The sequence below is a fragment of the Vombatus ursinus genome, unplaced genomic scaffold, assembly GCF_900497805.2.
Source record: "Vombatus ursinus unplaced genomic scaffold, bare-nosed wombat genome assembly UNPS02001287.1, whole genome shotgun sequence".
Classification (NCBI taxonomy): Eukaryota; Metazoa; Chordata; class Mammalia; order Diprotodontia; family Vombatidae; genus Vombatus; species Vombatus ursinus.
Genome location: NW_020941065.1, coordinates 1,112,683 through 1,135,112, shown reverse-complemented (window position 1 = coordinate 1,135,112; position 22,430 = coordinate 1,112,683). Strand labels below are relative to the sequence as shown.

Sequence of the window (22,430 nt, the reverse complement as noted above, 5' to 3'; positions counted from 1 at the left end):
TGCTGACCTCCCAGATACCCCAGGCTGGCCTCAGTATACCTGCCATACCCCTTTTATTCATTAAAAGAGCATTGGACTCAGAATCAGGGGGGCGGTAGAAAGAGTGAAGCCAGAAGACCTGGATTCAACCTCAGGCAGGTTCCTCATCTGGAAAATGAAGGTGTTAGACTAGATTGACTTTAAAGTTCGTCCCCATTCTAGATCTGCTATCCTGTAACCCTCTGACCTGACAATCTGGGCCTTGGAGACATATCGGAGAGATGGGACCAGAACTCTAGTACAAGGTCTGCCATTAACTCATAGGGCAGACAGGCCCGTTCTCTGCACTTCTGCTTTGCCTCTATCCAAGGTAGAGGGAAGCCAAGACCCAAAGAGGGGATGGGACTGGTGGGGGCAGAACCAACATGACCAGATGTCGTGATACTCCTTTCCCTCTCTGCTGCCTGAAATGGGATAAGGTCACGGGTGAGCTGTCTTCTGTAGGGTGGATGAGCTACACAGAACCATCCCCACTCACTGCCCAGAATGCCTTTTGACCCGTGGGACTCAGTTGTACTCATCTGGGAGAGCATCCAGTTTGGGGGAACAGGCTGGCTTTAGTCCCTGTTCAGCTGTGGGAGCCTGCAGAAGCCACTTCCCTCCCCAGGCCTCACTGTCTTCCTCTATAAAGGAGGAAGTCTGGCTGGGTTCTTTTTTCTGATTAGTGTAATCCTTCTATGCCAACGAGCTCAACAGCCCCAGACTAAAGCCCTTGATGACAGGACCCAGGAACATCTTCCAGAAGGCCAGTCCTCTACAAAATCTCCATGTCTCTCCCCTTCACCTTCTCTTTGTGCTCCTGGAGTTCTCGGAGGTCAGTAGGAAACAAAAATAGCTATTATGCATATAGCACTTTGTGGTTTGCAGAGCACTTTATATATCTGTGTATGCATCTGTATAAGTGAATACGTACATATACACACATATATACATAATACACATATGTATAAGTATTATAAATATATACTATGCAAACATGTATATATGTATTATCCTTATATATGTGTATGTATATATACACACATATTATATATACATTATTGTTATTCAGTCATTTCAGTCATGTCTGACTCTTTGTGACCCAATTTGAGGTATTCTTGGCAGAGATACTGGAGTAATTTGCCATTTCCTTCTCCAGCTCACTTTTACCAATGAGGAAACTGAGGTAAACAGGGTGAAGTGACTTTGCCCAGGGTCACACAGCTAGTAAGTATCCGAGGCTGGATTTGAACTCAGGTCTTTCTGACTCCAGGCCCAGTGCTCTATCCACTGTACCACCTAGCTGCCCTATATATACATACACATTATAAACAACACACACATATATATATTATACCCATATATGTACACAATATACAATATTATACATATAGATATAATACAATATACATGCATATATAATATATAATGTGTATATATAATACATATTTGTGTGTATTGTGCATGTGTGTATGTGTGCATATCCACTGCTATATGTGGATGTATATACATGTATATAACATATACATATACATGCATATATACACACATATTCATGTGATCTTTACAAACACGGGAAGCAGGTGCTATCATTATTCCCATTTTACAGATGAGGAAACTGAGGCACAAACAAGGCTAAGTGACTTGTCCAGGGTCACCAAGCTAATAAGTGTCTGAGACTGACTTTGAACTCTGTTCTTCCTGACTCCAAGTCTAGTCTCTGGAGGGCACTGAACTGGATTTTAATACTTCAATATAAATTCTTGGACACTGCCTCCCCATTCCCCATTCCCCATTCCTCCACAACCCCAGTTCAGTTACCTCTCCCATCAACACAATTCCCATCCCGACACTGCCCTATCCCAGGCTCCATCACCTCCATCATCACAGCCCTATCTCCTTCCTAAGCTCCATCACTAACACAAGCCTCATCCCAACACTGCTCACCAAAGTCTCTCCTCAGGCCACGTAGAGAAGGCCAAAGAGTCTTAGAGATGCTCCTTCCCTCTAGTCAATGAATTAGCCAGGGTGGTGTCCCCTGGGTGGAGGAGATATTCGGGGGGAAGGGTTGGTTGGTTAGAGCTTCTTATGGCCATGAAATCCCATGACATACAGTGTGTCTCCTCCCACAGCTGACACTCACCCGGTTTAATCTGGGAACCTTGGCTCATTGGGGCTCATTCCTCCCCTTCTCTGTCACCCCTCCTTTAAGAAGAGCAGATCCTTCATCTCAACCCCTTGTCCTTGACCCCTTCCCTTTCTCTAAGATTGGCTGCCTCTTCCATTCTGCTCTGCCATCCTCTTGCTCTGCCATCTTCTCCTGCCCACTTCTCCCCACTCTTTCCTCTCTACCTTCAACCCCTCCCCCAAATCACCACTCCCTCCTTCTCTCCTCCTTCCTTTCTCTTCTTTTCTCCCCTTGCCTCTTTCCCTCCTTTTCCTTCTTTCTTCTTTCCTCCTTCTTCATCCTCTTCTATCTTTGTGCTACCACAGAAAAACATCTCCATCCTCTCTGGCCTGTTTCTCTGATGTGCTCATCATTCATGTGGGTGCTACAGTGGAAAGATTTCTGGCTTTGAGGTCAGAGGACCTGGGTTCAAATTCCATTTCTGATGCTTACTACCTGTATAAGATGGAGTAAGTCACTTCCTCTTCCTGGGCCCCAGTTTCCTTAACTGCAAAATGAGGGGGCTGCATTAGCCGGTCTCTGAGGTCCTTTCTGCCTCTAGATCTAGGTTCCCATGATTGGTCAGTGGCCAACCCATTCCCCTGATCCTGTGGGCCATGAGTCTCTGCTGCCTCTTTCTCTTCTTCCTCTTTTTTCCCTTTCCTGAGACCTCCATCCCATCCTTGTCTCTCTCTTGTCCTTTCTATCTGGGGCTGCCCTAGATTTCAACGCCAGCCCCTCTCCTGCCAAGCAGTGACAGGCCAGTTGTCCTGGGGAGGTTACCCAGGGGACAGTGGGCCTGCGTCCCAGTGGACAGGAGCTGCCCAAGCTGTACCCAGCTGAACAGAGCAGGCTCCTGACGCACTAATTGCTCTTCCTTCTGCCCGTCAGCGGCACAGAAAAGCTTCTGTGAGACTCTTCCCCATAACAGTCCTGGCTGCTCTGACGGCCGTTTTCTTTGTTAGGATTTTAAGTGCATTCAGTTCCAGGGACAGGCGCCAGCTTTGCCATCCTCTGCCACCAGGGAAGGCTGAGCCAGCCTCCTTCTTCTGCACCCCTTTCACCCACCTGCCACCCTTGGAGAAATAAAACAAGAAACAGTGAATTCCCCTGGCCTTGGGCCACAGAAACCTGGAGGAGGGAAGAATGAGAATAAAGGGTTGGGGGAGGGGCAGGCTGCTATGGGCAGGAGAGACCCAGGGCTCTCTTAAGTGGGAGCCTTGAGCTAGTGAACAAAGTATATGGGGAAGCAAAGGTAGGGAAGAGGATGACCCTTCCCACTGAATGGGCAGTCAAGTGGCCAGATTGAATCATCAAATACCAGAGCTGGGAGGGGGTTTAGAGCATAAAAGTATAGTTGGGATGGGGCCTTAGAACACAGGACATCAGAGCTGGGAGAAACCTTAGAACACAGGATGTCAGAGCTGGGAGGGGCCTTAGAATAGGGAATGTCAGAGCTGGGGGAAGAGCATAGAATAAACAAAACATCAGAGCTGTGAGGGGTCCTAGAACAAAGAAAATCAAGGCTAGAAAAGGGTTTAGAACAGAGAATGATAGAACTGGGAGGGGCCACAGAATGTCAGGGTTGGGATGGCCTCCAGAGAGTGTTAGAGCTGGAAAAGGCCTTAGAAAAGAGCATTTCAGAGCTGGGAGAGACCTTAGAACAGGGGATGTCAGAGCTGGGAGAGACTTTAGAACAGAGAATGTCAAATCTGAGAGGGACCTTAGAAGAGAGAATGTCAGAACTTGGAGAGACCTTAGAAAATAGGCTGTTGGAGTTGGGAGGGACCTTAGAACACAGAACGTCAGAACTGAGAGAGGGGCCTTAGAATGAAGAATGTGAAAACTGGGAGGGGACTTAGAACAGTAGATGTCAGGTTTGATGGAGCTGGAATGGTGAAATGATGGGAGGGTCCACAGAGTATATAGGATGTCAGAGCTAGAATAGAGTCTGAGAGATCATCCAACCCCATCTCCATCACTGCCCTATCCCAGGCTCCATCACCTCCACAACTCCAGCTCAATTACCTCTCCCATCAACACAATCCTCATCCCAACACTGCCCTATCCCAGGCTCCATCACCTCCACCATCACAGCCCTATCTCCTTTCCCAAGCTCCATCACTAACACAATCCCCATCCCAACACTGCCCTATCCTAGGCTCCATCACCTCCACCATCACAGCCCTATCTCCTTTCCCAGGTTCCATCACTAACACAATCCCCATCCCAACACTGCCCTATCCCAGGCTCCATCACCTCCACCATTACAACCCTATCTCCTATCTCCTATCCAAGCTCCATCACTAACACAATCCCATCTTGATCACTGCTCAATCCTAGCTCCATCACCCCCAACACCACAGCTCTATCTCCTTTCACATCCCAACTCTATCATTAGCATAAGTCCAACTTCATCATTGCCCAATTCCAGCTCCATCACGTTCCCCCAACATCAATCACGTCTTACCTTCACAGATCTGCCACCTTTGATCGCAGCTCCATCACCCTTTCATTTTGGCACTATCACCTGTGTATATCCTCTTCCCTATCCCAGACCTTTAACCTCTCTCCTTCCCATAGCTCCGTTACTACATCCATCCCAGCTCAGAACCTCAGAATCTCAGAGTTGGAAACGACCCCAGACACTACTTAGTCCAACTTATCTTCGAACAAGACAGTAAAGCCCTGAACAAGTCCTCTATAATAAATCCAACAAATGGTCATCCAGCTTTTGCTGGACCTTCAGGGATGGGGAACTTCCCATCTCCCAAGGTGGCTGGTTCCATCTTGGGCTAGTTCTTATTGCTGATGAGTTCTTCCTCACACCAAGTCAACCTCCACCCATTGCTCCTGGGGCCAAGCAGAGCAACTATAGCCCCTCTTTTACAAGATGCCTTTTCAAATACTTAAAGACAGCTACCACAAACCTTATAAATTACATTAAGCAACCTCCATTCCTTCAAATGAATCTCTTAAAGCATTAATTTAAGAACCTCCTCAGGTCACTCTCCAGTTGAAGAATCCTCTTCTTAAAATATGGTGCCCAGGGGCAGCTAGGTGGTGCAGTGGATAGAGCACCGGCCCAGGAGTCAGAAGGACCTGAATTCAGATCTGACCTCAGACACATAACACTCACTAGCTGTGTGACTCTGGGCAAGTAACTTAACCTCAACTGCCTCAAAAAAATATGGCACCCGGAACTGAACACAGCTATTTGGATATGGTATGACTAGGCCAAGACTCTTCACCTGTTGTGATCTTGACCCCCTTGGTTGGGCCGTCTGGTGAAGCTTAGGGTACTCCTCAAAGTAATGTTTTTAAGTTCATAATTTGAAATACAGAGAATTGCAGAGAAAACCCATTACACTGAAATATGGTGATCAAAATATTTTTAAAGACCCAAGCAATAGCTCATAGATCTATTTATCCAACCATCTTATTTTACAGATGAGGACTCTGAGGTTCACAGAGACTAAATGACTCCCAAGGTCATACAGATAATAAGCAACAGGAGTGGGATTTGAGCCCAGGTCTTCCTTCCACTGCACTACACTGTCTCTCTCCAGGGTACACCAGGGCTATCATCTCCCTGGTCCTGAACACCAAGGGTCTCTCACTTTATTTTTTTTAATTAATTAATTTATTTTTGGCTAGGCAATGGGGTTAAGTGACTTGCCCAGGGTCACCCAGCTAGTAAGTGTTATGTGTCTGAGGCCAGATTTGAACTCATGCCCTCCTGAATCCAGGGCTGGTGCTCTATCCACCGCGCCACCAGCTGCCCCAAGGTCTCTCTTAATGAAGCCCAAGATTGCAATGGTTTTCTTGGCTGTTCTATCATCCTATTGATTTACATTGAATTTGTGGTCCACTGTAATCCCTGATCTTTTTCCACTTAATTGTTTGCCTGACCTTTCCTCCTCTCCTCCCATCTTGCTCCTGTGAAGAAGCACCATCACCTTTTTTTCTCACAGCCTCATTATCTCCCCTATCCAAAGTTCCAGTCTGTCCCCTCTCCCACCCCGTCCCACAATCTCACTCTCCTTGATCCCAGACTCATGCCCTCATTCCAGGGCCGTCAATCTCCTCTCTCACAGTTCCATTATCACTTCCCGTCCTGGCTCCCCTTTACCCCCATGACAAGCCTCTTACTTCCTCCACCACTGCTCCATCACCTTCTCCAGTCACAAATTCCTGTAGTTCCCCTTACTCTACCCTTCCATTCCTTTCTCTAGGAAACTGAGTCTAGACCACATCCCTCAGCAACGCAAGCCTTCATCCCTAGGGATTTTCTCTAAGGCCAGGAGTATAACAAGTTCATTAGCTTTGAATGCAGCTAGTGGATAGCATGCTGGACCTGGTGTGAGGAAGAGCACCCCAGAGACCAGTCACTTAACTTCTACTGCCTCAGTTTCCTCATCTGTAAGAGGGAATAATAATATCACTTAATTCACAGGGTGGTTGTGAGAATAAAATGGGATAATATTATAAAGCTCTTTGCAAACCTTGAAGGCCTATAATGTTGCTAATTATTATAATTATTATCATTTCAGCTTGTAATGCTAGGCAAGGGGCAAGGTTGACATACAGGCAGGAGAGGAGGGAGAATACAGTTGCTCTTGGGGCCAAGCAGAGGTGACAGGGGAGAGGTAAGGAAAAGGATAGAGAGTCAGGAAGAAAAGGAGGTGCCTAGGGGTGAGGGAATGGAAGAGAAAGAGCTCCCCAGGGTAAACCTATCAGGGGCTGCTCAGAGCTCTGGGTGGCTAACCCTGCTCGTGAGGCCTCTCCTCAAGGTGCCCTGCTGAGTTCCATATGGCACAATATATCAAAGTTTTATTTCCTCTCTTCTGTATCAGCTTTTAGTGAAGAGAGATGCTAAGGAAGAGTGGCTAGTCTTGCTTGAGGTGTTAAGGGTGACACCCAACAAAGACCTCAACCCTCACCAGCCATGCATCTATCTGGTGGGAGAGGGAGCTTTTTTGGGGGGGATCCATAACTCATGCCTAGGAGTTGCAAATGGTCCCAGATTTAGAACTCAAAGGGATATAGGAGCCAGCCACCTCATTTTTTTTTTTTTTTTACAACTGGGGAGATAGAAGTACAGTGGAGCTTTGAACTTGGAGTCCTAGGACCCTAGTTCAAATCCGTCTCTGTAAATGACTACCAGGTACCAAGCAGGGTGGGTATAATGAGCAGAGTGCTGAACTTGGCACCTGGAAGACCTGGATTTGAATCCTCCCTCAAGTATTTATCAGCTGTTCAACCCTGGGCAATATACATGGCCTCCCTGAGTCTGTTTCTTCCTCTTCAAAATGAAGGGGTTGGATTGAAAGGTCATTTCCACCTCTACTTCCTATGAGGTCTAGAAAAGTACACTAACATCTGTCAGTAGAGAGGGGATTTCCCCCCAGCACAGTGGGCCCCAGCTCCATAATCCTTCTATGCTGTTTCCACAGCCTCTATGCCTTCAACCTTCTACTCCTCCTCTTCCTCCTCCTCCTGCCCTTCCCTTTCTCCTCTCCTTTTCCCTGCAGAGGACAGTGATTAATGAGGTTGGCTTGGATTGGTGAAGTCTGGAGTCCCCTGGGGAGGCCACCTGGTAATTGGCAGCAGGCAGGAGCAGGCGTCATCTCAGCTCCCGTGACGTAACTTGGTACAATAGGTACCAAGGGACTGGACCTACACAACTCAATAACCCTTCTTGCCTGCCTTACCCAGCTGTGGGTGCCCCAGTTACTCTGGCTATCTCAGGCAGAGAGAGCCCTGGAGGAAGTATGGTACAGTAAGAAAGGAAGCAAACTTGAGGTCAAAGGATCTGGATTCAAATCCCACTTTGGTGGCTTATTACCTGAGGACTTTGGGCAAATCACTTCCCCTCTGGGTTTCCATTTCCTCCTCTTTAAATAGGTTTGGGGATTGGGTTGATGATCTAAGGTCCCTTCTAGCTTGAAATCCTAGGAACCTATATGATTAATCCTAGATCTGATAGTTCTTTTTTGGTAATTTGGCCCATGCCCAGTTAGCTGAACTAAGGGGATCCATGAGCCACATAGCCTCACCTCATATGGAGAAGTAGCCTGCCATAGCGTTTAGGGTATTGGATTTGGAGTCAGGAAAACCTGAGTTCAAATTTTATCTCAGATACCAAATAGCTATGTGATCCTGGGAAAGTCACTTCACTTTTCTGTACCTCAGTTTCTGTATTTATCAAATGAAGGGTGGTTGAACTTGGTAGTTCCCTAAGGTTTTTTCTAACTCTAAATCTATATGGTCACATGATCCTATGATTTACAACATTATTGCCTACTGCTACCTCATTGTATACTTGTCATTCAAGCCAGGTATTTCCGTCTTCAAAATTCTACCCCCCCTTCTCACTCCCTGCCTCCCCCCCAACCATGCTCATTTTTACTGTGAGATTGCTCTCAGGGCTCTACTACCCAAATAAGACTTTTAGAGAAGCACCTAGCACCGGGCCTGACACAAAGTTAGCACTTGATAAGTGATCAACTGAGGCATGACAAAGTAGCCATTCATCAGAAAAAGAGCTGGATGTCTTAGTGGCATACAAGCTCATTCAGAGTCAATAATAGATAACATGAGATCCATGAAAACTAGTACTACACGAGGTTAGGGAGCTTGAATGTTGGTATCACTGTCTAAGTTGTTCTCTAAGAAGTCTTCCCATTTTCCTCTGAAGCTGTCCATTTTATAATTTTTTATGGTCAATAATTTCATTATATCCATACACCATAATTTGCTTAGCTATTCTCCAATAGGTGGATACCCCTTTGGTTTTTAGTTTTTCTTTCTACTATAAAAAGAGCTTCTAGAAATATTTTTGGACATATGAAGTCTTTGGGGCATATAACATAGTAGTAGTATAGCTTAGGTGTGCACATTTTAGTGACTTTTTTGGTCAGTTCCAAATTGTTTTCCAAAATGAGTAGACTAGCTTACAGCCTTGCCAACAGTGCTCTGGTGTTCCTGTTTTCCCATTGCCCCTCTGACATTTGTGATTTTCCCTTTTTGTTATCTTTGTCAGTCTGGTGGATGACAGGTGGAACCCCAGAGTTGCTTTAATTTGCATTTCTTCAATTATCAGTGATTTGGAGCATTTTTTCATGTGGTTATTGATAGCACAGTGTCTGTCACATAGTGGGTGTTTAATAAATATTTATAGATTGAGCTTGGGTTTCTTCCTTTGAAAACCACCTGTTCATATGCTTGACTATTTACCTATTGGGGAATGGCTCTTGTTAGTAAAATTAAAATTAGTTCCTTATTATATCTTGGATATGAGACCTTAATAAGAGAAACTTACTGCAAAGATTTCCTCCTAGTTACCCATTTCCCATTTAAATTTAACGCATTGATTTTGTTTGTGCAAAAATAGTTGGATTCATATAATCCTGGGTGTGTCTTGGTAGATGGACACCAAATATCTTCTGTGATGGAATTTTTTTTCCCTAGCTCTTCCTGCTGAATTTTCATGGAAATAAACAAGAATGTTGGTGATTTATGTCCTGAAACTTTGCTGAACTTATTGTTTCAATTAATTTTTTAGTTGACTCTTTTAGGCTTTCTAAATAAAGCATTGTATCATCTTCAAAAAGTAATAACTATTTCTTCTTTGCTTATTCCCTTGATTTTTCATTCTTATCTTATTGCTGTAACTATCACTTCTGGCACCATGTTAGAGAATGGTGGTGATAATACACATCCTTGCTTTACTTCTGATGTTAGTGGTTTTAGATAGCTTTAGATGATTATTATTTATTATCATTATTTATTGAGGAAAAGTCTGTTTCTGGACTTTCTTGAGTCTTTAATAGAATGAAGTGCTATATGTTGTCAAAAGCCTTTTAAAAATATCTATTGGTTTAATCATGTGGTTTTAATTATTTCTGATATTAATATGGTATGTTATATATATTGTCTTCCTTACATTGAGCCAGCCCTGCATTCCTGGTGTAAAGCCAAAATGGCCATAGTGTATAATGTTTTTTAATAGTTAGGCAGCTTTAAGAGAATCATGAAGATGATATAAAAATGCTTCAATTAAAAAAAAGACTGAGGTAAGCACAGCGTACAGGATGAGGGAGGTTATTAATTCTGTAGCACTTGGCCTTGGTCAGACACATCTGGAGAACTGGGCTCAGTTCACTTAGGAAGGACAGAGAGCTGGAGAGCACTCAGAGGATAGTGACCAGGGTGGTGAAGAACCTTGAAAATGTGCCACAGGAAGAGCAGTTGAAGGACCTGGGGACATTTTGCCTAGAGAACAGAAGACTTAGGAGGGGTATGATAGCTGTGTTCAAGTATTGGAAACCATATCTTGCTGAGTCCAAGACCATTCTGCCTAATCCAGAGTGGTCACCCAAACCCTTATTAACTGATACAGTTAGAATAGTAAAAAGAATGCTGGAGACCAGGGGCTCAATGTGGACTTTTGACTCTTGGGTAATCCTCAGTCACTTATTAGCTGTGCAGCAATGGGTAAGACGTCCCTGAACTTAAGATAACAGCTCTGAAGCTTGGAAGGACCTTAGACACCATGTGGTCCAACCCTCTCACCACCTGCCCATCCCAGCATTTTACAAACAGAGAAACTGAGGTCCAGAGAAGAGACCCAAGTACCCACAGGTAGGAAGTGGCAGACCTGGGATTCAACCTTAGGTCCTCTGACTACATTCAGAATTCTTTCCTTCAATTACTTCACTGAAAGGATAAGGTCTGGATCAGTGTTTTCATTAGTACAGGGATTTCCAGGTGAGGAAATTCCGCCAACACAGTCAATAGATTCTCTCAACTTATAATTTTAAAGAGTTGTCCAGGACTCCAAGATGTATAATGATAATAGTTAGTGCTTAGTGCTTTACAAATGTTATCTCATTGGTTCCTCACAACAACTCTTGGAAGTAGCTGCTATTACTAATCCCTATTTTACAGATAAGGAAACTGAGGCAGATAAGAAGTGACTTGCCCAGTGTCACACAACCCATAGGTACACAACCTTGACTTTATCCTCAACTCTTCACTCTCACTCACTGAACTTATCTAATCCATTGTCAAATCTTGCCAATTCTATTTCTAAAGCATCTCTCCTATCTGTGCCCTTTACTGTGCTCCACTCACATCGATATCACCCTACTTCAGACCTTTCATATGTCACCTGGACTATGACAATAGCCTTCATAAATAAGTGGTCTCCTTGGCTTAAGCCTCCCAAAGAGATTTTCCATGAGTAGAGGTCTGAATATTCCAACCAGAATCAAATATAAAAGCTTCCATTGTTCAAAATCTGTTACAACTTGCCCCATCCTTATTCCTTGCTCAGCCCCATGGACTCTACAACCCAGTGACATCCTTGCTGTTCCTGGAACTCAAGACACTGTATCTCCCAATTATGGACATTTTCAGCGGTTGGCCCCCCCATGCCTGGAATTCTAATTCCTTCCTCGTCTCCATTCCTTGGCCTCCTTCAAATCCCAGCTAAAATCCTATCTTCTTTTTTTACATAGTATTTTATTTTTTCCCCAATTCCATGTTAAAACAATTTTGAAACATTTTTTTAAAAAAAGTTTTGAGTTCCAGATTGCTTGCCATCTTGGGGAGGGGGAAGGGGAGGGAGAAAAAAATTGGAACTCAAAATTTTATAAAAGTGAATGTTGAAAACTATCTTTACATGGAATTGGAGAAAATAAAATACTATTAAGCGGGGGGGGGGGTTCCAAAATTCAAAAAGTTGAGTTCCAAATTCTGTCCTTCTCTCTCTCCCTCCCATGCCTCCCTGAGATGGTAAGCAACCTGTCAAATCCTGCCTTCTACAAAAAGTCTTTTCCAGTTCTCCTAAATGCTACCAGTGCCTTACCTCTGTTGATTAACTCCAATTAATCTATAGCTATAAAGCTGTTTGTAGGTTGTCCCTCCCCCCCCATTAGACTGTGAGCTCTCGGAGGGCAGGGACTGTCTTTTGTCTTTCTTTGCATCTCCAGCCCTTAGCACAGTGACAGGCGTATAGTAGGCACTTAATAAGTGTTTACTAACAGCCTAACTTCTCATAGACTCTAGTGTTTTTCTATTATTTCTAGGATCAAAATATAAACTCCTGTTTGGCATTTGTCCCAACCTTCTCATTCTTTTTACACTCTACTTCTCTCCATGATCTAGTCCAGGGATTCTCAAACTTTTTGGACTCAGTACCCCTTTACACTCTTAAAAATATTGAGGACCCCCAAGAGCTTTTATTCACGCAGGTTATATCTATTGACATTTAGTGTATTAGAACTTAAAACATCTTAGTACTTGGTGAATATAGTTTCGAGCTCCTGGAGCTCCCCTATAGGGTCTTGGGGACCCCCAGAACACACTTGAAGAACCATTGCCTTAGCCATACTAATCTGCTTGTTATTTCTCGTCCTCCAAGCCGCATCCCCCATCTTCAATGGTTTGCATTGCTTTTTCTCCATGCCTCCAATGCTCTCCCTCCTCACTTCCACCTCATGGAATCCCTGGTTTTCTTGGAAGAATCATCTCCAGGCATTTCTTCTGCAGGAGGTCTTTCCTGGTCCTCCTTACCCCACCCCAGCTCCTAGTGCCTAGTTTGTAAGCATAGTGTGTGTGTGTGTATGTGTCTACCCATATATGTCAATACAAATATACATATATATATACACACACACAGAAATACACATACAAGTTGTCTCTATTAGAATGTAAGCTCCTTGAGGGCAGAGACTGCTTCCCTTTTTTCTTTGCACCATTAGCACTCATCAGAGTGCCGGCTGTACAGGAAGCATTTGAAAGCCTTTGATGGAGGCCTCCCACTCTCTGGGCCTCAGCCTCTCAAGGACTTAGAACAGCAGCAGTTGGCCTTTATACGATGGGCCAAACCAAGAGCTCACCTGAGTCTCATAAGAGCCCTTCAAAGCAGGTGCTGATATTATATCCACATTTTACAGATGAGGAGGAATCTGAGACTCAGAGCAATCAACTTGTCCAGGGTTGACAGCCAGTGACCGGCAAAGGTGGTATTATTCAGAGCTGGAAGGGGCCTCAGAACAGGGGATGTCAGGGCTGGGAAGGAACTTAGAACTAGAGATGTCAGGGCTGGGAGGGGCCTCAGAACAGGGGATGTCAGGGCTGGGAGGGGCCTCAGAACAGGGGATGTCAGGGCTGGGAGGGGCCTCAGAACAGGGGAGGTCAGGGCTGGGAGGGGCCTCAGAACAGGGGATGTCAGGGCTGGGAGGGACCTCAGAAATGAGTTTGTGTCTTCCCCCTCGCCCCCCACTTCCTTATTTTACAGATGGAAAGGTGACTTTCCAAGGTCCTATAATAATAGTAGAGTGTGTTCTACAATCCAGGTCTCCTGGCTCCAGTCTGGAGCTCTTTTCTCTCCCCAAGGAGCATGTTCCCCTGGATTTGTAACTGGATTTGCAGGCCTGGGTTCCAATTCTGAGTCTGTTCCTTATTCACTATCTGTGAGACCTTGGTCAAATCGTCCAAGCTCTCTGGGCCTCAGTTTCCTACATCTGTAAAGTACAGGGATTAGATTTGATCGTGTCTAAAGTCACTTCCGGTTCTTAATCCCATGACCTCCCCTCTCCCCCCCCCCTTCAGTAACCTATTCTGGTGCCAATCCTAGGAGGTCTTGCTTTGAGCTCCCAGTCAACTAATCTACACTAAGATGTTAATGGCTGGTAATCGAATACGGGTCCTTCCCTCCCAGAGCATGTATATTTGAATAGGGAACTCTTATTGGCAGAAACATCCAAAGGAATGAATCCTAAACAGTGGAACTTCAACCCCTGAAAAGAAGGAAATGAGCATTTATTAAGCACCTGCTATGTACTAGACACTGTGCTAAGCACTTTGGAAACATCTCACTAGGTCCTCCAACCAGTCCTGGTTGGGTTGCCCTTAGAAGCGGCCCTGAGCCCTGGAGCCTGCTGGGGGAAGGGGATCTCCACAGCCTACTGGGGCCATCTTGGTTCCTATCCTGGTTACTGACTTGCTTCTTTTTTTGCCCCCTGACTCTTGCTTTTTCTCTGCCATTCCCCGAGTCAGGGAGTCAGGGACTTCCTGCCATTGTCCTTGACTGAAGGTGGGTTGTTCTAACCTCACCTTATGGGGACTGGGAATACTGATGCCAGCTCTGTCCCTCATTCGCTGAGTGACCCTGGACAAGTCCACAACCCTTTGTTTCTACCTCTGTACCATAAGAGGTTGGGGCCAGGGGGTCTTCAAGTTTGTTCATCAGGCCCAGATATACTGGATTCTAAGAATCCTCAGCCATCTCTGACACTCCCTGTTCTAAGGCCCCTTCCAGCTCTGACATCCCCTGTTCTGAGGCCCCTCCCAGCTGTGACATCCCCTGTTCTGAGGCCCCTCCCAGCTGTGACATCCCCTGTTCTGAGGCCCCTCCCAGCCCCGACATTCCCTGTCCTGAGGCCCCTCCTAGGTCTGATATTCCCTGTCCTAAAGCCCCTCCCAGGTCTGATATTCCCTGTCCTAAGGCCCCTCCAGCTCTGACACTCCCTGTTCTAAGGGCTCTCCCATCTCTTGAATTATAACATTCGCAGGATACCCTCCTATTAACTTTTCTTCCTTTCCTAGCCTGAGTAGGGGGAGCTGGTTCGGAGGGAAGGAGAGGATGATGAATGCCTCAGCCTCACCCCCAAAGCCTATACACTGGGCTTCAGCGGACCCCTCCCTTATTCTCCAGTGACTCTCTTCCACGTATGGCCCCTGGACAATTCTTCAGGGCTATGGCTAACATTGGCTTGAGCCTAATTGGTTGCTGATTTTTTTTTTCTTTTCTTCAAATGACCCCACAAAGGCTGAGAGGCAGGAGTGGGAGGCTTTGCAGGGAATGAGTAAGACCTCTTTCATAAACTAATACTATGCAAATAAGCACCTGGTTGGGTTTTTGGGGTGTGTGGGTTGTTTTTTTTTTTTCTTTTGTTGGTTTTTTTTTTTAAAAAAATATGTTTAGTAGATAGCTTGGGTACCCTTAGTAGGAAGATAAGGATCAGAAAAGTGGCTTAAATCCACTGGGAGGCCAATAGCTATTTGTTGATTGGTTCTCAATATTGGTCCTTAGCTCTGGTTGCCTCTGTTTTCTATGTCCCTTGTCACATCTGTAGGAGCTCATCGTATTCTCAAAACAACCCTGTGAGCTTAGGTGCTATATATTTAATCTCATCTGACAAATGAGAAGCCTGAGTCTCCGAAAGGCTCTGTCTTGCCCGTAGTCACACTGCTAGATTGTAGGAAGCCTTGTAAAGTGGCTAACAAGAAAGTCCGACTGGAAAGAGACTGGGTGTGTCTGTCCCATTTCCAGGCGGGAATCAGGGAGGCATCCAATTAACACTGGGAAACTGAGTCCCTTGGGATCAACTTCATCCACCCATGTATGTTTACCGTGCTCCCCAGAACTGATGCAATAAAACCACATGGGAGGTCCTTGTTTCCACAAGTGGGGAAATCCAAACATTGACAGTGAAGACTCCACTTGTCTGCACAGCCTGACGGTGAGGACCCAGGTTGGGGGAGGGGAGGGAATCAGCCTGACTGAAACCTCAGAAAGAAAGCTATTTAAAATGTTTCGTTATTACTAATAATATCACAACTATCTATTACATAACAATATGACAATAACAATCACCGAGAGCGTGAGGAAGCGGCCCTCTCCTCCCTTAGCCCTGGATCTGGGCCCCTCTTTTATTCCCCTCCACCCTCATCTGTCATTTCCATCCCATGACCTGAGTCAGAGAGTTTCTCTCCCTCCCTCCTTTCCCCTCTCCCTCCCTCTCTCTTGCTCCCTCCATGTGGGAAAGCTGTTTCCAGCCTGGGCTCCCAGGTCCTGACCCAGGACCTAGGGAAACATTTCAAAGCAAAACCCATCTTCCTGTGGGAGCAGTGAAAACAAGCTGTGGGTGAGGCAGACAGATGAACCGCCAGGGCCAGGGGCCACCAGCTGAACAAACACCCTGACCCTGGGGGCTTGGCGGCATAGCTAAATCCCACCTCTGCAGGCACTGTGCTCTAGGGCCCTAACTCCCCCCTGCCCCCTAGCTATTCAACAGACCGGCATGCTTGCCTGCTCATGGTTAGTCGTGTGTTGCCTCTGTTACACATGCTGATATCCTTATAGGTGAATCAATATGAATATCCCAGCATTCGGGTGATTTGGGTGATCTTGGGCACTCAGCCATAAGAAAGGCTGGCAAGACCTGGGCTAAAAGTCCTCCATCTGACACACACTTGCCGTGTGACCCTGGGTAAGTCATTGAACCTATCATTGATCTGAATAACTCATGAGAACTTTTAAGTTGCAAAAAAGTGCAGACCCGCATCGGCAGAGAGAATTTCCTCAATTGGATCTCCATGCCAATAAAACCAAAGACCCATGCCCAAAGGAAAAAAGACATAGTAATGCTCACACTAGCCATGTCTTTGGAAAGCTATTTATAAAGAGCAATGGGAATTATTGGCACATGTGTAAATATGGACCTCAATATACACCTAGGTGTGTCTGCCTCAGCTTATAATTCAGCATACATGTGTATGGGGAGGGGCACATGCTCCTGGAGCACAATGAAGCTGGGGGCTACCTTCCATCACCATGGTAGGCAGTGTGGTGCAGTGGAAAGAGTCTTTGTTTGAGAGTGCGAAGACCTGGGTTCCAATCTGAGCACTATTATTGACTTTGGTTCAGGGGTGATGGTGGAGCACCTGCCTAGTTCAAGGACCCATGCCCTAACCAAAGGGGAAGGTCCGTTTCGCTCTCTGGATCTGGTTTCCTCATCTGTGAAATGAGGTGGTGGGGCCAGCTGGTCTCTCCCTGCCAGCTCTAATATACAGCAAACCTAAGTGGGGGGTGAAGGCACAAAAGGAGGTGGGGTCCTCTAGGTTTCCATATTGCTTTGTTTTTCTAGGATTGTCAGTTCTAAGAACAGAACCTGAAAGATTCCCAGTGGATTAGAGGCATAATTGGCCTTAGAGACATCTAGTCCACCCTACTCACATCAGAGGCAGAAACAGGCTCAGAGAGAGGAAAGTCACTCGGCTAAGGTGTGGCTTGATGACAAGAGTCAGGATTTGAATTCAGGCCTCCTACCTCCCAGTCCAGGCCTCTTTCCACCACATCATCTCTTGTACTTGACAAAGGAGAAAGGGGTCCACTTCCTGACACTTTTGCTTGATGGGAGGGTGCGAATTGGAAGTTATGGAGGCTTTCCTTCCAGGCCTCTGGACCCCCTGCCAAGCCTGGTAGGTTTCCAGGCCTCCTTTGCTGGGGAGCTTGGCGGGGTCCCAGACCTGGGATGGATATGTGTGCGTGTGCGTGTGTGTTTTCCCTCTTTTCCTGCAAACAGATAGTACGTTGTGTGCATGGCCTGGTCTAGAAGAGAAAGGAAGGGTGGGGTAAGATAGAGAGCTCAGGTCTCCTACAAATGCCTTTACCAAGATTTTAAAGCAAAATTGATTACTGAATGATTGCTCGATTAAATGACAGTTAGGAAGACAAAAGGGCTAGTTTATCAGTCTTACAGGGGGGTTCATTTGGACAGGGAGCTAGGTGGACAGAGAAAGATTTGGGATGAGAATGGGCGCCTCTGCAGTGAGGACTTTGAGCAGTCTGAGGGCCCGGGGGCGGCATGAGAGGAAGGAAAGTAGAGAAGGCACCAGAGATACACTGACAACTTTGCCCTTCACCCTGGGTCTGCTCTTCTCCTGAGAGCCAAACAGGGCTGGGGCCCCACCAACCTTGCAGAATAGCGGAGTTGCTCGCTCTTAAGGATGCTAAGAAGAAAGCTTTTCTCTTGTTTCCCTGCACGTGGGGTTTCCTCCCCACACCCCAAATACACATGCCTATAGAGGGGAAGTATCTAGCTCTCTGTCAGGGCCTCAGCCTCCCCTCTGGGAGACAGGGTGGATAATGTAGCTGGGAGAAGGTCTGCCTGATTCCCTCTGTCCATCAGCAATATTACCCTGGATAGTGCCCAGTCTAGGCCTGCCAGGGGTAGCAAAGGATGCCTTGGAGGAGGAAAGGTGGGTGTGTACAACTTCTAGCTTCCTCAATAACCCTTTGCAGAGGTGTAATAATATGTTTAGGAGCCCTCCTATGCACACGTTTTCTAAGATACACATGGGTTCTCATCCACAGGCACGACAGCTAGTACCTGTCTCAAACTCTAGATTGAGCAGTGGATAGAGTGCCAAGCCTGGAGTAGGAGGACCTGAGTTTAAATCCGACCTCATACACTTACTGGTTGTGTGACCCTGGACAAGTCATTTCACCCTGTTTGCCTTGGTTTCTTCATCTGTAAAATGAGTTGTAGAAGGAAATGGCAAACCACTCCAGTATCTTTGCCAAGAAAACCCCAGATGGGGTCAGGAAGAGTCAGAAATGACTGAAAAACAACTAAACAACAACATGGGGTCAGAGTTCTACATGTCTCCTCCCTGCTATGTAAAATATGACATCTGTTGACTTGTCCTAACACCACCCCCTCCCCCACCAGTCTGCAAGCACAACGTCCTTCATCCAACCAACACTTGGGCTACATTTCCTTTCTCTGTGCTGCCCACTGGGAATTTTGGGGTTCTGTCCTGGGCCCTTTCAGCCTTCCTTCTTCTTGGCAGCTGAAGCCTCATCTTCTCAGCCTATCCTCATAGATCTCTGATTAAAGTTGGAAGGGACCACAGAGGACATCTATCCTGGATCTCTCATTTTTACAGAGGAAGAAACTGAGGCCCGGAGGAGTTAAATGGCTTGCCCCAAAGTAGTATAGACAGAGAACAACAAAGTCAGGATGCAAACCCATGTCGTCAGGATCCAGAGGCGACATCTTTGTTACTCCCCTTATGTGGCTGCTGCCATACCATGCCAAATACGTTTCTCAAGCCCTATTATGTGAAAGGAGCTGAATTTGGGACCAAAAGACCTAGGGTGCATTTCCTATAGATGCTGCTCTATGTGTGACTTTGGACTGGTCACTTAACTTCTCTGTCCTCAATGTTCCCATCTTTAACCCAAAGATGCTGAATTAGATCCAGTGGGGCTTAACCTGGGGTCATTGGATTCAAAAGAAAATATTCTGGTAGCCATATTTCAATCTAATTGTAATTCTCTGTATTTCATCTTATACATTTAACAACATGATTCTCAGAAGGGGTCCACAGGTTTCCCCAGAGCATGCTGAAGGGGTCTAGGACACATCCAAAAAGAGTCTCATCCATCCCCTCCCAGCTGCACATCTAATTCTCCACATCCCCTGGGATGCAGGGCTCAGCCCGGCACACGACAACGTTCTGGGTGGGAATTCCACTTCTAATCTTTGCTAAGCATTTGAAGTCTAGCACCTCCGCTCTGTCTGCCTCACTTCCCTCTGGTCCCATCCCCCTCCACGGTCCCATTTACCGTGCAGGGAGCCCCAGACTCAACGTCCTCAGAGGGGAGTGTTATGGAATCCCAGAGGGTCACTCTTCCTCATGGGGAGAGCTGCAGTAAACAAGAACGGCAGGGAGCAGGGGGAGGAGAAGAAAGACCGAGAATGGGCCTGGACATCTGCCCAAAGCTAGGCCTGCTCTTCACCATTATCTGCCCCACACAGACACACTCTAGCCTGACAGTGCTGGGCAGTCTCAAGGTTGGGGGCTGACGACCATCATCTCTCTTTGAGGGAGCCTGATAGCGCCACTCTGACCCTCGCTCCATCTAACAAGCCCGGAGCCCAGGGAAACTCAGGAATTCGGCTCCCTGGTTCTGCCCCACAAAGACTAACATACAAACTAGGAAAATGTGCAACCCTCAAATACGAACAGAAGTATTAAGAATTGCATTTGTCTGACAATTTGCAAAGGTTTAAGGGTTACAAAGGTAAAGCTGAAAGGTAAACCTTTATGGTTTACAAAGAACCCTTGTAGGCAAATTATAACCACTCTGTGAAGGAAGGACTAGAGGAATTTAGATTCCCATTTTACAGATTGGGAAACTGAGGCCAGAAATGACTTGCCCAAGGTCACCTGGCTAACAAAAGGGAGAGGCAGGATAGCACAGAGGAAAGATCGTTGAACTTGTCAAGAGAATGTGAGGTTGAACTTCGATCTGCCACTTACTACCTGTATGACCTTGAGCAAGTAATTTCTGGCCTCAGTTTCCCAATCTGTAAAATGAAGGAGTTGGACTCAGTGACTAAAGGTCCCTTGTAGCTCTAGATTGATAATCTGACAGGTGTCATTGCTGGGGCTCACACGCAACCCTACAGCTCTCACAAATTAATAATAGTGACAGTAATTGCAATCATTTATACAGCACCTCAAGGTTGACAAAGCATTTACCTGTGTTGGCTCATTTGACCCACCTCCTGATACCCTTTTGGGGTAGATGCCATTGTTATCCACATTTTGTCCCTTTTCCTGATGAGGAAATTGAGGCTAAGAGAAGGTTTAAGTGACTCGCCCAGGATCACTCAGCTAGTGTTAATTATTTGAGGTAAAATTTGAACTCAGGTCTTCACACTAGGTCTACCACTCAGTCACACCTATGTGAGTAAGGCCTTGAGGGGTAGAAGAGAAAAAACATTTATTTAACACTACTATGTGCCAGGCACTGTGCTAAGAGCTTTACAAATATCTCATTTGATCCCCACACCAATGCTGGGAGACGGGTGCTATTAGCATACCCATTTTACAGTTGAGAAAACTGAGGTAGAGGTAAAAGTGACTTGTCCAGGGTCACTAAGCCAGTAAGTGTCTGAGGCTGGATTTGAACTCAGGTTTCCCTGATTCTAGGCTCAGCACTATATCCACCACACCAACTACCTGACTGCCCCTTAGCCAACCTAAGACAGGAGAGGCTGAGGACTGGCAATGCTGGCTTTAAAGGACTCCTCTTTTTTGAGGTCTTGGGGACTGGGTCCTGCAGGCCTTCCATCTAATCGAGGCCCACTCCCGACACAGCTCTGGGCACAGGGGTGTGAGTGGAGGCAGCTTCCCCTCCAGAGGGCACTGGGAGGGGATGATCACATGATGTTATCTAAGAGAAAGCCCTAGGATCTGGGTCAGCGGCTCTGGGTTGGAATCTTAGCCCTGTTAGCTACTACCTGTTGGACCTCAGGCAAATTACTTGACCTCTGAGTGGTTTCTATACAAAAGACAGTAAAAGTCCCAGGCTTCAATTGGAAATCTACCATCCTATTCCCAGGCTCCTGGGGGAAGCTTACCTGTGTCCTGGCGGAACTGGTGCATGGACTGCAGGTCAATAATGTAGGGCACCAGCAGGGCATCCACCTGACCGAGGACCACGCTGCCCCTGGCATCCTCTTTGAGCACATTCTCGATATGATGGCACACCGTAGCTGTGTAGGGGCGCCATCGGCTGTATTCATTCAGCCACTCCCATACCACCACCCTGGCCAGGTTTTGGGGTGGGAACCCCAGGCCATTGATGGAGATCAGTGCCCCGGGGCCTGGCCTGGACATGGTGCAACCACACCTGAGGGTCCCCAGGAGAGGGGGACTGGAGGGCCTAGAAAGTCCAATTGTGCCCTTCTTTCTACTCTCAAAGGAGAAGGGGTCAGGAAGCAAGAGAGGCCTCCCTGACCACAGCTAAGCCACCTTCTGCTGAGATCCACTGCAGCTGCTGATGTCCATGAGTCAGTGATCGGTCCAGTCCAGGCCTCCACAGGCCTGGAGCCACAGGAGGAGAAAACGGCCAGTCCCCTCAGCCTGGCTTTACTGCCTCCACCTGGAGGTGTCGGGGTCCTGGACTCCTGGGTCCTCTGAGCCTGGAAGGCGCCAATCTCGGTCAAAATCCTGGCAAGGGAGGGTGGGGTCACGCCCCTGCGATCCTGGCTGGCCCCCTCCTTCCTCCTCTTCTTTCCACCTCTCAGGCAGCCCCTCGTCAAGTCAGTGGGCTAAGTCACAACCTCCTCCTGTCACCAGCCCAGACGGCCCCAGGGCCTGACAAGCACGAAGTCTGCGTCCCTCCTGGCCCCAGCTCCATCCATAGCCCGAAGCAGCAGCAGCGGCCCTGTCGCCGCCTCTGTCTGCCGGGGGGAGGCGGATCACCGTGCTATGGGGCCGCCCCCCCGACCGCCCTGTCCCGGGCCTGGCTCCCAGCTCATGCTGCAGGGGGTGTCCCCGCCCCCCTCCCCAGAAGAAGGGAGGGTCAGGAAGCCGCTTGCTCCGCTGGGCTTGCTTTAGGAGCTGCAGAATGGACCCTCTGCTGGGGGCC

The 22,430-nt window shown here is 46.9% G+C and overlaps 1 protein-coding gene across 2 annotated transcripts in view; it reads right to left on the bottom strand.

The window, feature by feature from the left end:
• DTX1 (deltex E3 ubiquitin ligase 1) overlaps positions 1-22,218 on the bottom strand; it is a 61,692-nt gene extending 39,474 nt beyond the window's left edge. The window contains exon 1 of one of the 2 annotated variants that reach the window (XM_027865120.1): positions 21,418-22,218. In XM_027865120.1, coding sequence (XP_027720921.1) covers positions 21,418-21,676 — 259 coding nt within the window. In that variant the 5' untranslated portion in view covers positions 21,677-22,218. The remainder of the gene's footprint in view (positions 1-21,417) is intronic. The other variant, XM_027865130.1, reaches the window with a different exon arrangement.
• Between the last annotated feature and the right edge of the window lie 212 nt (positions 22,219-22,430).